At 55.3% G+C, this 13,540-nt stretch overlaps 1 protein-coding gene across 15 annotated transcripts in view; it reads right to left on the minus strand.

The window, feature by feature from the left end:
• Positions 1-13,225, minus strand: part of MAST3 (microtubule associated serine/threonine kinase 3) — a 41,381-nt gene extending 28,156 nt beyond the window's left edge. For 8 of the 15 annotated variants that reach the window (XM_061149843.1, XM_061149838.1, XM_061149840.1 and 5 more), the window contains exons 1-3: positions 3,861-4,048; positions 3,705-3,779; positions 3,494-3,583 (exon numbers count right to left, since the gene is read on the minus strand). In XM_061149843.1, the coding sequence (XP_061005826.1) occupies positions 3,494-3,583; positions 3,705-3,779; positions 3,861-3,907 (212 nt within the window). In that variant the 5' untranslated portion in view covers positions 3,908-4,048. Of the gene's footprint in view, positions 1-3,493; positions 3,584-3,704; positions 3,780-3,860; positions 4,049-6,712; positions 6,745-13,148 lie in introns of those variants that run through there. The other 7 variants (XM_061149847.1, XM_061149853.1, XM_061149846.1 and 4 more) reach the window with 5 other exon arrangements.
• Positions 13,226-13,540: the final 315 nt, after the last annotated feature.

The following is a 13,540-nucleotide window of genomic DNA, read 5'->3' on the forward strand; positions in this document are numbered from 1 at the left end:
AGGTCACCCAGGATCCTCAGGTATTTAGCCAGAGCCACGTACAGGGAACAGAGCCTCCTGCCTGGGAGGAATTCGGGTCCCATAGGTCTAGGAAGTCAAGTGGGGATGAAGTCATGGTCTCATGCACCATACACTAGCATGCTGTATCCACAAGCTCCCCCCCCCCCACATGTGCCAGGGACACTTCTGCACACAGTTAGGAAAGGAGCTACCCATCATTCCCAGCCTGCACCGCCTGTCTGCCTCCCATTACGCCCACGACGCTGGCATCCCCAGCAGCTGCTTCTCCCACGTCCATCTGGCCTCAGTTTCCTCCTCTGCAGACCAGGCTACAGCTGGTCTGTAGCCCATGGGGACCCATGGCCATGGCAAAGACCTCCCGTGAAAGGCTAGCTGAGCCAGCAATCTCCAGCACCAGCCCACTGCCCACCAGAGCAAGGTCCTCCCCTGCTCACACACCCTCCACAGCTCCTCATTTTACAGCAAATCTGCACTCCTGGGTTAATCCCAGGAGCTCGAATCCTAGCTTTGTGCCTAGGGCTTTGCCTCTCTCTGCCTGTGCCAGTAACTGTGTAAACAGGAAAGCCCTCGGTGGACATATAGACCCCCATTCCTGACCCCACATTGGTCGGACCATCGCAGCCCCTTCCACCTGCCCATGAGCTGTCCACACCCCTCCAAGCCCCGCACCTTGCGGGGTTCCCAGTACCCTCAGTAGAAAATCCAAAATCTTCCTGTCCTTAGTATCCAAGGCCAGAGGGAACCCTCCTCTGACAATGCTGTTCCTGCTTGCAACAGCCTTTTTGTTGTCCCCTTGGCCATAAGGACCCAACTCAAGACCTTCCCTTCAATCTGCTCCCTGCACCCCAAAATGGGTGGGGCCCTCCCAGCCGCTTCCTATTTGTGCCCCAAGCATTAACTGAGCACCTGCTGTCTACCAGGCTGTGCCTGAGGCTATAGGATGACCAGGACAGATGAAGTCAGGCCCTCAAGGGGCTCCCAAACCTTTGGGTGAAAAAAAACAACTCAATAATCACACAAGAAAACATAGAGGGACTTGCCTGGTGGTCCAGTGGTTGAGAATCTGCCATCTAATGTAGGGGACACGGCTTCGATCCCTGGTTGGGGAACTGGGATCCCACATATCACAGGGCAACTGACCCCGCCCCAACGACTGAGCTCACATCCTGAGCCCAAGTGCCACAGCTAGAGAGAAACCTGTGCACTGCAATGAAAGATCCTGCATGCATCAACCAGGAGCCTGAGTGCTGTAACTAAGGCCCACCACATCGCACTCACGGTGGGGTCAGGATGCACAACATGAATGTAAGTGGGGCTTGGGGCCCTTATGGTGGGGCAGGGGCGGGGAGGGTTGGTCAGGAAAGACTTCCTATCTGAGATGAATAAAGGAGTAAATAGAGAAAATGGAGCTCTAGGTGGGAGGTGGGGGCAGCAAATGCAAAGGCCCTGAGGCTGGACCAGCTTATATTCTGGCAGTCCAAGAAGCCACATGAGGTGAGCTCGGGAGAGAGAGGGATGGGTGGGGGTGGAGGGGTGCATCACTGTGTCCACCTAACACCTTCCTATTTACACAGTTACTGCCACACTGTGGGCTGGACCCACAGGGCTTTGGAGGCTGAGGGGACAAGTGTGGGCTTATTTCTAAAGTGCTCAGAGCAGAGGAGACCAGGACCCGTTCTTTGCCTGGCCCAAGGCAATGTGGCTCTGCTGCCCCCTAGTGGCGAGAAAGGGGAACAGCGGACTCAACTTGGGCCCCAAACTCTCTGCCTCCATTTCCTCCTGGTAAAACTGGCTTATCTGCTTTCAACAGGTCCCTCCCCTCATCCGGTCCTCAGCTGGGGTTGAGGCCAAAGACTCAAGAGTCAGATCTGGCCTGACACTCTCTCCCAAGGTGCCCCTGGACAACACACTCGGAGGTCCTAAGCTGTAATCTCCTCCTCTGCTAAACAGGGGGCGACACCATCTCTGCCTTCCGTTGAGGCACCCCAGCCTGGTCCAGACCACACCATCTCCTACCTGGATGTTGCCCTAGCCACTTCCTTGCCTCCGTCACCTCCATTCCTATCTCCTGTCCCCAGCCAACCTTTCTTCCCCCAAGGTGGCCACAGAGGCTATAAAAATCTTGGTCCTGAGACTTCCCTAGTGGTCCAGTTGTTAAGACTATGTGCTTCTACTGCAGGGAGTGTGGGTTAGATCCCTGGTTGGGGAACTAAGATCCCACATAGTGCGGGGAGCGTGGCCATAAATAAATAAATAATAAAATAAAAAATCTTGGTCCTGCCTCAGGACCTCTGCATGTGCAGTTCTCTCTGTTTGGTGCCTTCCTTCCCCCAGCCCTGCTCAGGCCTTGGCTCAAACACCACATTAAGAGGTCTCCCTCTGAATGTGTCTTGTTTGCCCACCCCCTTGTTCATTGCCTACTGCCTGAGAAGTGCCTGAGAGCCCCATGAGGAAGAAACTGTGCTCCTCTTGTTCACAGCTATGCCCTTAGCACCTGGCACACAGTCGATGCCTACTTAATGAAGGTGTCTGCCTGCTGCCCAGCACCTTGTGTGGGCTCCAAAGTGTTCTCTCTTCTCTCCATTGAAGGCCCAGGAAAGAGTCTGAGCAGCTCATTCCTACTAAGGTGTAAATGGTTGATAGGCCATCAAATTCTAGACATCACTGACCTGTACCTCTGTCACCTCCCTAAATTTGGCCCAAGCCGTGCGAGGAGCCCATTGTAACCTTGATGTTCTTTCCTGTACAGGGGCAAGACCCTGAGATGCCCACTTCTCCAGTTACAGAGGGTAGTTCAGAGTCTTAACAGACTCTGATGGCAAAGCTGATCCTGACACTTAGCCCCCAGACATAATGAACCAGGAGAACTGATGTCTGCTCTCTGAACCTCAGTCTCCTCTGGATCAGAAAGGGCGCTTCTCTCCCGAGGTTGTGGAGGGAAAGCAGGCGTTTGGTGGGGAGCCGGTGTTCAGTCAAGCCGGTTCTTTTCTCCCTATGCCACTCTGCCTGGCTACGTTCAGTGCCAGGGCTCCAGTGGCGGACTCTCAGCCTTAGGGGTGCGTGAGTGAGTGAGTGAGTGAGTGAGTGTGTGTGTTCATTCAGAGGGAGGAGTTTTCAGGCCAGCTTCTGCTGGGTCACAGCTCAGGAGGCCAGGCCAATTCATCAAGGCCCTGAATAGGCTGGGAACCCAGCACCTGTCTTGAGGAAGTCCTTGGGCAACAGCTCAAGTTCTGGCCTCGCCCTGGCCATCTGCCAGAAGGGGGACCTGCTGGCTCTGACTGAATATGGAATTTTCCCATCGTGGTCCTAGTGTGGCTCACAGTGTCATTTTATGGAGGGGTAAACTGAGGCCCAGAGAGTCCATGTCACCAGCCCACAGTACCTTGGGGGAGGGAGCTGGATCTGGGTGGCCTCCAAGTCTCTGGGGTGCCAGGGCAATGTCCGCGCCCCGCCCGCGGGCGCTGTTACTTACCTCCAGGGGTGCAGGCCCAGCGAGGGGCTGCAGGGGCTGCAGGGGCTGCTGGGACTCAGCAAGGACGGGCTCTGGCTGCTTGGAGACAGACTGCAAAGAAAGAGGCCGGGGACGGTGAACCTGGCAACGGCCCCTGCGTGTGGCTGGAGACGGGACCAGGGTGTGGTTCCCTTAGGGAGAAGGGACCTGAGGCTGGGGGTACTGGGTCTACCGTAGGCCACGAGGGCGGGGCCAGACCGATGACCCGGGAGGGCTCCCCGGAGGCGGTGGTGCGATTCGGGGCGACCTGAACAGAGACGCGGAGGAAGGGTGGTTGTCAGCCTGCCCCTCTTCCCCTCCCTCTCCCCTTCCAGGGTCAAGCACTCACTCGAGGGTCAACGCCGGGATGTGCAGCTTGTCCCTGCGGGACTTCATGCCGAGGCCGCGTCTATGCGACCGCGACCGAGTACTGACGCCCCCTTCGTGGCCGCCCTGATCGTGTCGCAATCGGACGGACAGACAGGACGCCAGGACAGCACGCCTAGCAGGCGAGGCGGACGCGGAGTGGGGGCTGGGCTGCGGGGGGGCGGGGAGGGCGGGCTCTCTCCGCCCAGGGGTGGGGCTCCGAGCCCTGCACCTACGCGCAGGCCCAGCCTGGCAGGAAAGATCGGATTGCGGGAGGCAGGAGGCACCGGTGCCACCTTCTCCCAGCAAGGGCCAGCGAGGGTGCCGGGCTTCGAGTCACTGAGCTGCACATCGTAAAGGAAGGGCGGTCACTGCCTTCTCAAGCGGGTTCATTGCTCCATCAACTGGCCACGCCCCTTCCCGGCTGAGACCCGGCGCTCGCCCAGCCCCGCGCTCGGGGGTTGGAGGGCGTGGGGGGGGGGGGGGGGTGGCGGGGGATGTCTCTCCACCCGGGATTGAGCGTGTCTCGCCCCTATCCCCCCAGTGGCCACCGGCGCGGGGGCTCAGCCCCACGTCCCTAGCCAGCCGCAGCCGGTGTCAGCATCTCCCGGCACACCGGAGGCCCCGACCACGCCTCCGGGCCTTTGCTTCCCTGGGTTCCCTCTGCCAGGACCGTCATCGCCCTCATTCATATCCGAATTCAGCCCCACCAGCCTCCCTAATACAAGTGGGCCCCCGGCGCTCCGAGCCCCACCACCCTCCCTCCTGCCCAGCCCAGACTCCCGAAAGTCTGGGGTTGTCTGTGTCCGGCCGCAGCCCCCTAGAAATCCTGGTTAGAACGAGTCAGGCACACCGCAGGTGTTTACGAGTAGACAACCTTCAGGGAGTGTTTGTCCTGGTCCTACGCTGTGGTCCCGGACTTTGCCCTCTGTAGTTTGGACTGATTCACCGCCCACCACCCTGCCCCCAGCCTGGGCAAAGGCTGGGGACAGTGCCAGCCTTCCCGGCGGCGTCCAAGCCCCGCCCCTACCGGGGCCCGCAGGTCCCTCCCCACCCGCTGCACTGCCCTCCGTCCAACCAGAGAGGGTCTGGACTTGGAGGCCACTCTGACACCAGCCCCACCACCAGACTTCAAACTCTCATCCAGCCCCCAGGATCTACCCCCTTTCCTCTCTCCACTCCTATCTCCATGCTGTTTCTCAGGACCTTCGACCAGGCAGTTCTCTCTACCTGGAATGCTCTTCCCCCTACCCTTTTCTCTTCCAGGTCTAGTCTCAAATGTCACTTCCTCTAGAGCCACCCTCCAGCCCTCTCCTGTGTGCCTCTGATCTCTCCCCTGTATAACATCCCTTCCCAGCTGGCACAGTGGTAAAGTATCTGCCTGCCAATGCAAGAGACCAAGAGACAAGCGGTTCAATCGCTGGGTCAGGAAGATCCCCTGGAGGAGGAAATGGCAACGCGCTCCAGTATTCTTGCCTGAAAAATCCCATGGACAGAGGAAGCTGGGAGGCTATAGTCCACGGGGTCACAAAGAATCAGACATGACCAAGCGCGCGCGCGCACACACACACACAGGCACACACACACACGCTATAGAACATCACTTCATCATTTTGCCCAAGAGAGTGCAAGCTGCATGACAGGGTCCAGCATTGACTTCTCACCCTGTCGCCTGTGCCTGGAACAGAACCTAGTACCCAGTAGATACTCAAAAGAAGTTTGCTGAGGGAGTGATTTCACTGAGGCGCAAGGGAATTCCCACCCTCAGCTCAGGCAAACACAGCTTCCAAGCCTCCGAAGAGGGAGTGTTTGCCATCACACTTCCCCAGACCACCAGCTCAAGGCAAACGCCTCCCCTTCCTGGGCTTTGCTTTTCCCACCGGTGCTGCTGAGTGCCCTAAGTGGCTTCACTTGTGTCCAACTCTTTGTGACCCCATGGACTGTAGCCCACCAGGCTCTCTGACCATGGGATTTCCCAGGCAAGAATACTGGAGTGGGTAGCCATTCCCTTCTCCAGGGGATCTTCCTGACCCAGGGATCAATCCTGCGTCTCCTCTATTGCAGGCAGTCTCCTGCATTGCATGCGAATTCTTTACCAACTGAGCTACCAGAGAAGCCCCCATAAACCTGTGTAAACCTGGGGGCTCCCCAGGTGGGCCAGTGATAAAGAATCTGCCTGCCAATGTAAGATACCCAAGAGATGCAGACTCAGTCCCTGGGTCAGGAAGATCCCCTGGAGAAGGGCATGGCCACCCACTCCAGTATTCTTGTCTGAGAAACCCTATGGACAGAGGAGCCTGGTGGGCTACTGTCCAGGTGGTCACAGAGAGTGGAACATGACTTGGTGACTAAACATCAACAAACCAGTGAAGACACTTAACAAATCTTGGAGTTTGAGGGACCTCACAATGCCAGCCACCAGGAACATTAATGTGACCCTGAATTGTATGATTTTCCACCGATGTTCCCTGAAATACAGTAAGCTTTGTCATGGGAGGCATGCAAGCCAATTCCAGGACACCAGATTGGAATTCTATAGTCTGGACCCCGGATACCACCCTTTCAAGTTGGGTGCTTTTGAGCCAGTGATGCAACCCTTACGCACTTCAGGTTCCCGTTTGCAAACTAACATGATTTGCACCTCACCTCCCAGCCTGTGGTGAGGTGCCTGTGAAGTACTTTGCAAACACCAGGGGGGAAAGGGGACAAGGCAGGATCAAGGTGAGAGCTTTGTAGTAATTATTAAATAAATTCACAATTCAGATGCTGCCGCTGAAATATCTGTGCCCAGGATCATAGGGCTCCACCCAGCCAACTGGCCCCAGGTGAACTCACCCACGTCCCCGGCGTGGTAGGCTCAGCTCCTTCTGAAAAGAAAACAGGAGTCATTCCCAAGGAGACAAACCCCTCACTTCCCTAGCCTTCCACTCACCCAGCTGGCCCCTTGTTCACCCTGTTCCAACCAATGCCTCTTTTCTGCTCACCCCATACACTGAACTCAGCCCTGCCTCAGGGCCTTTGCACCAGCTGTATCCTCTGTTAGGACCACTTTCCTTCCCTTCTGGTGCTAGTTAATTGAGGTTCATCCCTCAGGTCTCAGCTCAAACACCCTTTCCTCCAGGAAGCCCTCTCAGACTCCTTACATTAAAAATAACTTCATTATTTAAAATAAATTAGTTGATTTTACCAAGAACTATATCAGTAGTGGCTAAATATTAATACTAATATTCTATTGAGGAAAGCAGACTGAGAACCGAAGAACTGATGCTTTCAAATTGTGCTGGAAAAGACTCTTGAGAGTCTCTTCGACTTCAAGGAGATCAAATCAGTCAGTCCTAAAGGAAATCAACCTGTGAATATTCATTGGTAGGACTGATGAGAAAGCTGAAGCTCCAATACTCTGGCCACCTGATGCGAAGAGCTGACTCACTGGAAAAGACCCTGATGCTGGGAAAGACTGAGGGCAAGAGGAGACGAGAGTGGCAGAGGATGATGAGATAATTAGATAGCATCACTGTCTCAATGGACATAAATCTAAGCAAACTCCAGGGGATAGCAAAGGACAGGGAAGCCTGGTGTGCTGCAGCCCACGGGGTCGCAAAGAGTCAGACACAACTTAGCGACTAAACAACAAGTGAAGAAAGGGAGATTCCTGCATCATCCTTACCCTGTGCCCTCTCAAATCTGAAAGCCATTTCTGCTCACCCTCTGCAAAATCCAGGCAGGTTTGGGTCCCGGTCATCAATGGGGGCTGGGGGCACAAACCCTATTGAAGGGGCAGAGCTCAGCAAGCCGATCTGCACCAATCCTGGGTGTCCTTACCATATACAAGAAACCCCTATGCTTGGGGTCCATTGTGATCTGAGTCCACCCTCAAATGTGGTTTGCCCAGGAGGACTTTTTAATTCTCAAAAGGCTGTGTAGCACAAGTTTAGAATCCGAGGACACTCAGACCTGGGTCCAGATCTGTTCTCTCTTCTTTGCTGTCCGTGGGACCCTGAGCCAAGTGGTTGGTACCCCCTGGGCTTTGGTTTCCCCATGTGTAATGTGGAGATGACGTAAAGCGAGGTCTGGGGTAAAAGTGATCAGAAATTATTACCGTCGCGTGTTATTGTTGTGTTATTTTTGAACTCAGCGAGGGCCTTCGCAGACTATCGCAATACTAGCTAAATTTTACTCACATTCACCGAGTCGCTACTACGCACCAGGAGCAGAGGCCTTTTTACAGGCAGGGTAACTGAGGCGCGGAGGGCACCTGCTGCCCACATTTCTTGACTGAGGTAGGGTCGGGAATCCAGGTCTCTGGACACCACACACAAACACACACGCTGGGGCGGTAGCGTCGAGGATGCACAACTATTTTTATCTTGGTGGGTTCAGGGCTGCCCACATCTAGAGTTGGGCGTTCGTCATGGCAACAATGACGTCATCAGCCCCCGCAGCCAATTGGAGGGGGCCGGAAGCTGCTGGGCGCGGAGATGACAGGGCTGGGAGGGATCGACAGGGTCTCCAGGCAGAGGAAGAGATGGATCTGCGGGGGTGGGGCGAAGCCCCGAGGCTGGACCCCAACTACCTTGAGCTCAGAAAATCAAGTCAGAGCCCTTCAAGATGGGAGGAGGCTCACCTGCCAACCTGAGGTCTCCTTGTTTGCTTGAATACCTCCGGGGATGGAGAGCTCAGTATCGTGCAGGGCAGCCGGCCCCAGACCCACCACCGCTAGGGCCTCCACTGGCCCCCTCCAGTTGTTGTGAGTTCTTATACCAGCTTCCTCCTTCCCCTACTAACCCACAAAACAGAGAGGAGCTGGGATCCGAGCTCAGGGACTTTTGCTGTGCCCACACGGGTACACGCACGCACGCACACACACACACACACACACACACCCATCCCAGCCATTTCCTTCTAAAATCTTGACAGTCCTTGGTTCCCAGTCTGGCTCCCCAGTCTGGGCTGTATGATCTCTGCCAAACAACTTCATCCCTCTGAGCCTCCGTTTCCTTGTTTGGAAATGGTCCAGTTACATGGGGCCCTGAAGGAGTCAAGCAGCAGGCTCAGGGCCTGATGCTGGGGGAGGCTTTGATAAAAGGAAGCCAAGACAATTATTTTGTGAGGTTGATAACTCACAATTTATCCACAAATTTTAATTTACTTCCAAAATACAAAAAGATGTAAAGTGGCAAAGAGAGATGAGGGAAGGTCAGTAGCCCCCTGCATAGGCTCAGTGGAACGCTGGGCCCACATGGAACTCTCCCGGAACCACCCCCGGACCCTCTGCTCCCTGCACCATCTGCTTCTGCCTTCAGCCTCCTCTTTGCCAGCTGTTCCTCAGGGAGTGGTTCTTGCCTAGAAAGGGGGTGGAGGTGGGGGTGGGGGGGTCCAACCCCCCGGAACCGCCCTTTAAAGATAATATTTATGGTATCCTGTTTTGGGCTGGGTGATGCTGCCTCTTCACCAGAAGCCTCAGCTCCACCTGGAGGAATCCCCAGTCTGAAGGAGACAGGGGAAGGCATGGACACCCCCATACTGGAGGCACTAGCAAGGACCCAGAGGAAGAGAAAGGGCTGGAGGGAGTGGGGAGCCAAAAGACTTCCTGGATCGGTCTTCAAGTTGGACCAGCAGGCTGGTGGGAAACAGTAGGGTGGAGGTGGGACTCAGCCCAGTGGGTACCAAGTCCCATGGGAAGATAGCAGCTAGAGTAGAGAGAGAGCGATCAGAAGAGACCACATGGCATCAGCCAGAGGACTTCCTGGAGGAGGAGAATAGTTGGAACTGGGCCAGGAGAATGCCAGATGGTCCTTCCAGGGAGCTTCCCCAGCAGCAGCAGAGACAAAGTCCAGACACAGACTGGCCAATTTCTCTGTCCCCGCATGCTCTGTTTGGGGATCTGGTGTTATAAAATTCTGTCATTTGTGAAGCAAAGGGCCAAATGGGAAATGAAAATAATGATAGAATAATAGTGGTAGTAATCCTAGTAATAACAGCTTATGTTAACTGGCGCCGACAATCGCTACACAGAAGGCTGAGCTTAACCCAAACCAGAAAGGGCCAGTCTCCTCTTCCCTTTACCCACAGCCAAGGCAAACTGGTGGCCTGCGGGCCAAGCCCAGGTCCTATTTATGACCTCCTAGTATTCAGTCAGGCTTCCCTGCTGGCTTAGCGATGAAGAATCTGCCCTCCAATGCAGGAGATAAAGGCTTGATCCCTGGGTGGGGAAGATCCCCTGGAGAAGGAAAGAGCAACCCACTCCAGTATTCTTGTCTGGGAAATCTCATGGACAGAGGAGGCTGCAAGTCCATGGACTTGCAAAGAGCTGGACACACTTATCAACTAAACAACAACAAAACCACTCAGCCAACAGCATACCCTGCATTGCCACAGTCAGATTAGCCAGGACACCTCCATGTATTGTCTGGACTGGCCAATCAGCTCATGACTTTCTCAGACTTTTATGAATTGACCTGTGGCAAAGATTAGCCTTAGGATAAATGATTGACTCTGATCAGCAGGCTGCCCCCTGATTGGGGTGGGGGGCGGACAAGGCGCTCAGGGCTCCAGTTAAAGGAGTGTGTGACTGATGCCCCAAATTGAAGCCCTCAACATCTTTGCACTCTCAAGTGCCAGACCAGTTAGAATTTCGATTCTGGCTTTCTGGCTGTTACTTTCCCTCTCTGAGCCTCAGTTTCCCCCTCTGATAAATAAAGCTAATAATCCCCTGGGCTGTTGGAGACTTAAATGCATGCTTGCTGCTAAGTCCCTTCAGTCATGTCCGACCCTGTGCAACCCCATAGATGGCAGCCCACCAGGCTCCGCCGTCCCTGGGATTCTCCAGGCAAGAACACTGGAGTGGGTTGCCATTTCCCTCTCCAGTGCATGAAAGTGGAAAGTGAGAGTGAAGTCGCTCAGTCGTGTCCGACTCATAGCGACCCCATGGACTGCAGCCTACCAGGCTCCTCCATCCATGGGATTTGCCAGGCAAGAGTACTGGAGTGGGTTGCCATTGCCTTCTTAGCATTTAGCATTTGTAGATGCCCCATAATGTGAGCAGTTATTTACACTTCTACTGTTATTTTTTAAAAAATATTTTCATTGTATCTCCTACTTTGTCCTTTACTGTAGATGCTTTCCTTGTTTCTGGCTCTTTTTTAGACCCCCACCTGCTCCAGAGGAATCTTTCAAAGCTCTCAGATCTGACATGACCTGCCCTGCTCAAGCACCTTCCACAGCTCCTAATCACCCTGGGGAGAAAGTCTAACCTCTTCAACATCAGCGCTAGAAGCCCTGGCGGTAGATGAGTCCATCTCACACGCCCAGGTCCAGTGCTAAGAAACGGCCTCTGGCTGCCCCATAAACACACGTCTGCACACCTCTGAGCATTTCCACATGCTGTTCCCTCCACTCAGGTTGCCCTCACTCATCTGGGCAATCCCTACTCGTCCCTCCACCTCCTTGGATGGAGTCCTGCCAATGTGGGGTTGGTCTGGATGGACAGCCAGGTCTGTGTGGGTTCAGATCCTGACTCTGTTACCCACTGGGACAGCTGGACAGAGCCTATGATTCTATGAGCCTTAGTTTCCCCATTTGTAACATGGGATTCGTCCTCAGAGAATGGGTACCTCCTCCCCATGGAACAGGCCCCCTCTTTCTGACGTCAGTTGCACCCCCATTCGCCTACCCGAAGGCAGTTTCTCTATTTTAAGAGGCTGCGGGCGGGGCTGAAATCTATCTGGGGCTGCGGGAGGGGCCTGGTTCCCCAGTGCTGCTCACTAGTCCAGATGCACCCCTTCATCTATGCTCAGGCCCCCCACCCCGCCCTGCTCTTGCCTCAGCAATGACCCCTGCCCTTCTCCTGCCCCTCCTTCCCCATGCCATCAGGATCTCTGCCTTGCAGCTCAACCCACACCCTCCCTGATCCCCAACCCAAATCCAGGTGACGGCACCCCCCTTCACCTTCAGACAAGTTCACGGTCTGGCAGCCAGGTTCAAGGCCTGCCTTTCCCCATTCTCCTCGGCTTCAGTGCCCATTTCCCCACCCCTGTCCTTTCTGGCTTCTCTCAGCCTCATTCATTCCCCAAACACCAACCCCCTGCCCTGCCACCAGGGGCTGCCTTCTCTGTCCCAAAGCCACTGGCAACCATCAGTTCAGGTACCTTCTCCAGGAGTGCCTGAGGGTGCCCCATGGCACCTGACCCCTCGGCGGGATCCCTGCTGCTCAGGTATTCATCTCCCCCGACAGGCTGGGAGATCCAGGAGGGCAGTTCCAGGGGTGAACACCCCTCACCACCACCACTGCCTCATGGAGCCAGAAGACTACAGGAGGCACTCAATAAAGGTTTGTTGGGTAAATGATGAATCCCGGTTTCCCCACTTGGCTTCTACATGTGTGGTCTAAGCTTGAGGGAAAGGGCTAGATTGTCTAAATTCCCATTGAACAGATGGGTAAACTGAGGTCCAGACAGATCAAAAGAGTTGCCGTCCGAGGTCACCCTCTGCTAGCTATGATGCCTTTCTTCTTATCTCCTCGTGGCGCTGCCTCCCCAGCACAAATCTGAACCCAGGGGTCAGAACAGGAGGGCCCTTATAGTGAATGGGAAAACTGAAGTCCAGAAACACAAGAGTGCCTCCCACCGCCCCTGCCCCCACTCCCCAGGCCACACAGCCAGTTGGCAGTGGCTGGTGCACCAGAGACCTGGTTAAGGGTGGGCAAATTACATGCATTACATGCCGCTGGGCGACCTCGGGATTGTGACTTTCTTAGACTGGAGCCTCAGTTTCCTTGTCTGATGAAAGGGCTGCCTGACAGTCCCAGCCTCCCCATCTTGCCTTATGGGTGAGCTGAGACAGGGGTGCGATGGCGCTGCGAAGGCACGAAGCACGTATTAATACACATTAATTAATAACATTAATTAATATTACCCCATCCCTAGTAAAAAGATTAATACAACACATCACTAGTAAAAGGATTAACGCCAACGACATGAACATAGATGAGCGCTCAAAGGCTGTCGTTGCTCGTCTTATTAGAGCTCCTGGTGGAGAAGGCGAAACCCTCAGCCCCTTTCCCCCAAGGAGCCTCAGTTTCTCCATATGGCAAATGGGCATACCCTCCTCTCACCTAGCCAAAAGCACTTGGAGATGTGAGTGCAGACGCGGGAGCCCCCGGAGCGCGCCCCTCCCTCTGCCTCGGCTTCCCCTCGGTCCGTCCAAGCCCCGATCCCGCACCCAGGCAGGTTCACTCCACCAGCGACCTCTGCCCGCTCTCACGGGGCCTCACCTGGAGCCCACGGCGCCGCAGGAGGCTCGGCTCGTCCATCGCGGGCTAGTCCGCACTGCCGGCCGGCTCCCGGCCCCGCCTCGGCCAGCCAGGCCCCGCCACCCCGCGCCATTGGCCAAACAGGTCAGCTGACGAGGCCTGACCCCGCCCCTCTCGAGGAGCCGGTTACGAAAGGCCCGCCCCTTTCGGGAGAGCCTGCCCCGCCCTTCCAGGCCCCGCCCCGCCCCTAGAGCCTAGAAGTAAACACTTTTCAACACATCTTCCTAGAAGAGAGAATTATCCCCATTTTGCAAATGAGGAAACTGAGGCTCAGGATCCGTGTGCCTGGGGCACACAACAAGGGTGAGGCGGGTGCGGTATTCACTGCTGTGCAAAATTTAACAAGGGCTCAC

Source organism: Dama dama, chromosome 9 (assembly GCF_033118175.1).
Source record: "Dama dama isolate Ldn47 chromosome 9, ASM3311817v1, whole genome shotgun sequence".
Lineage (NCBI taxonomy): Eukaryota > Metazoa > Chordata > Mammalia > Artiodactyla > Cervidae > Dama > Dama dama.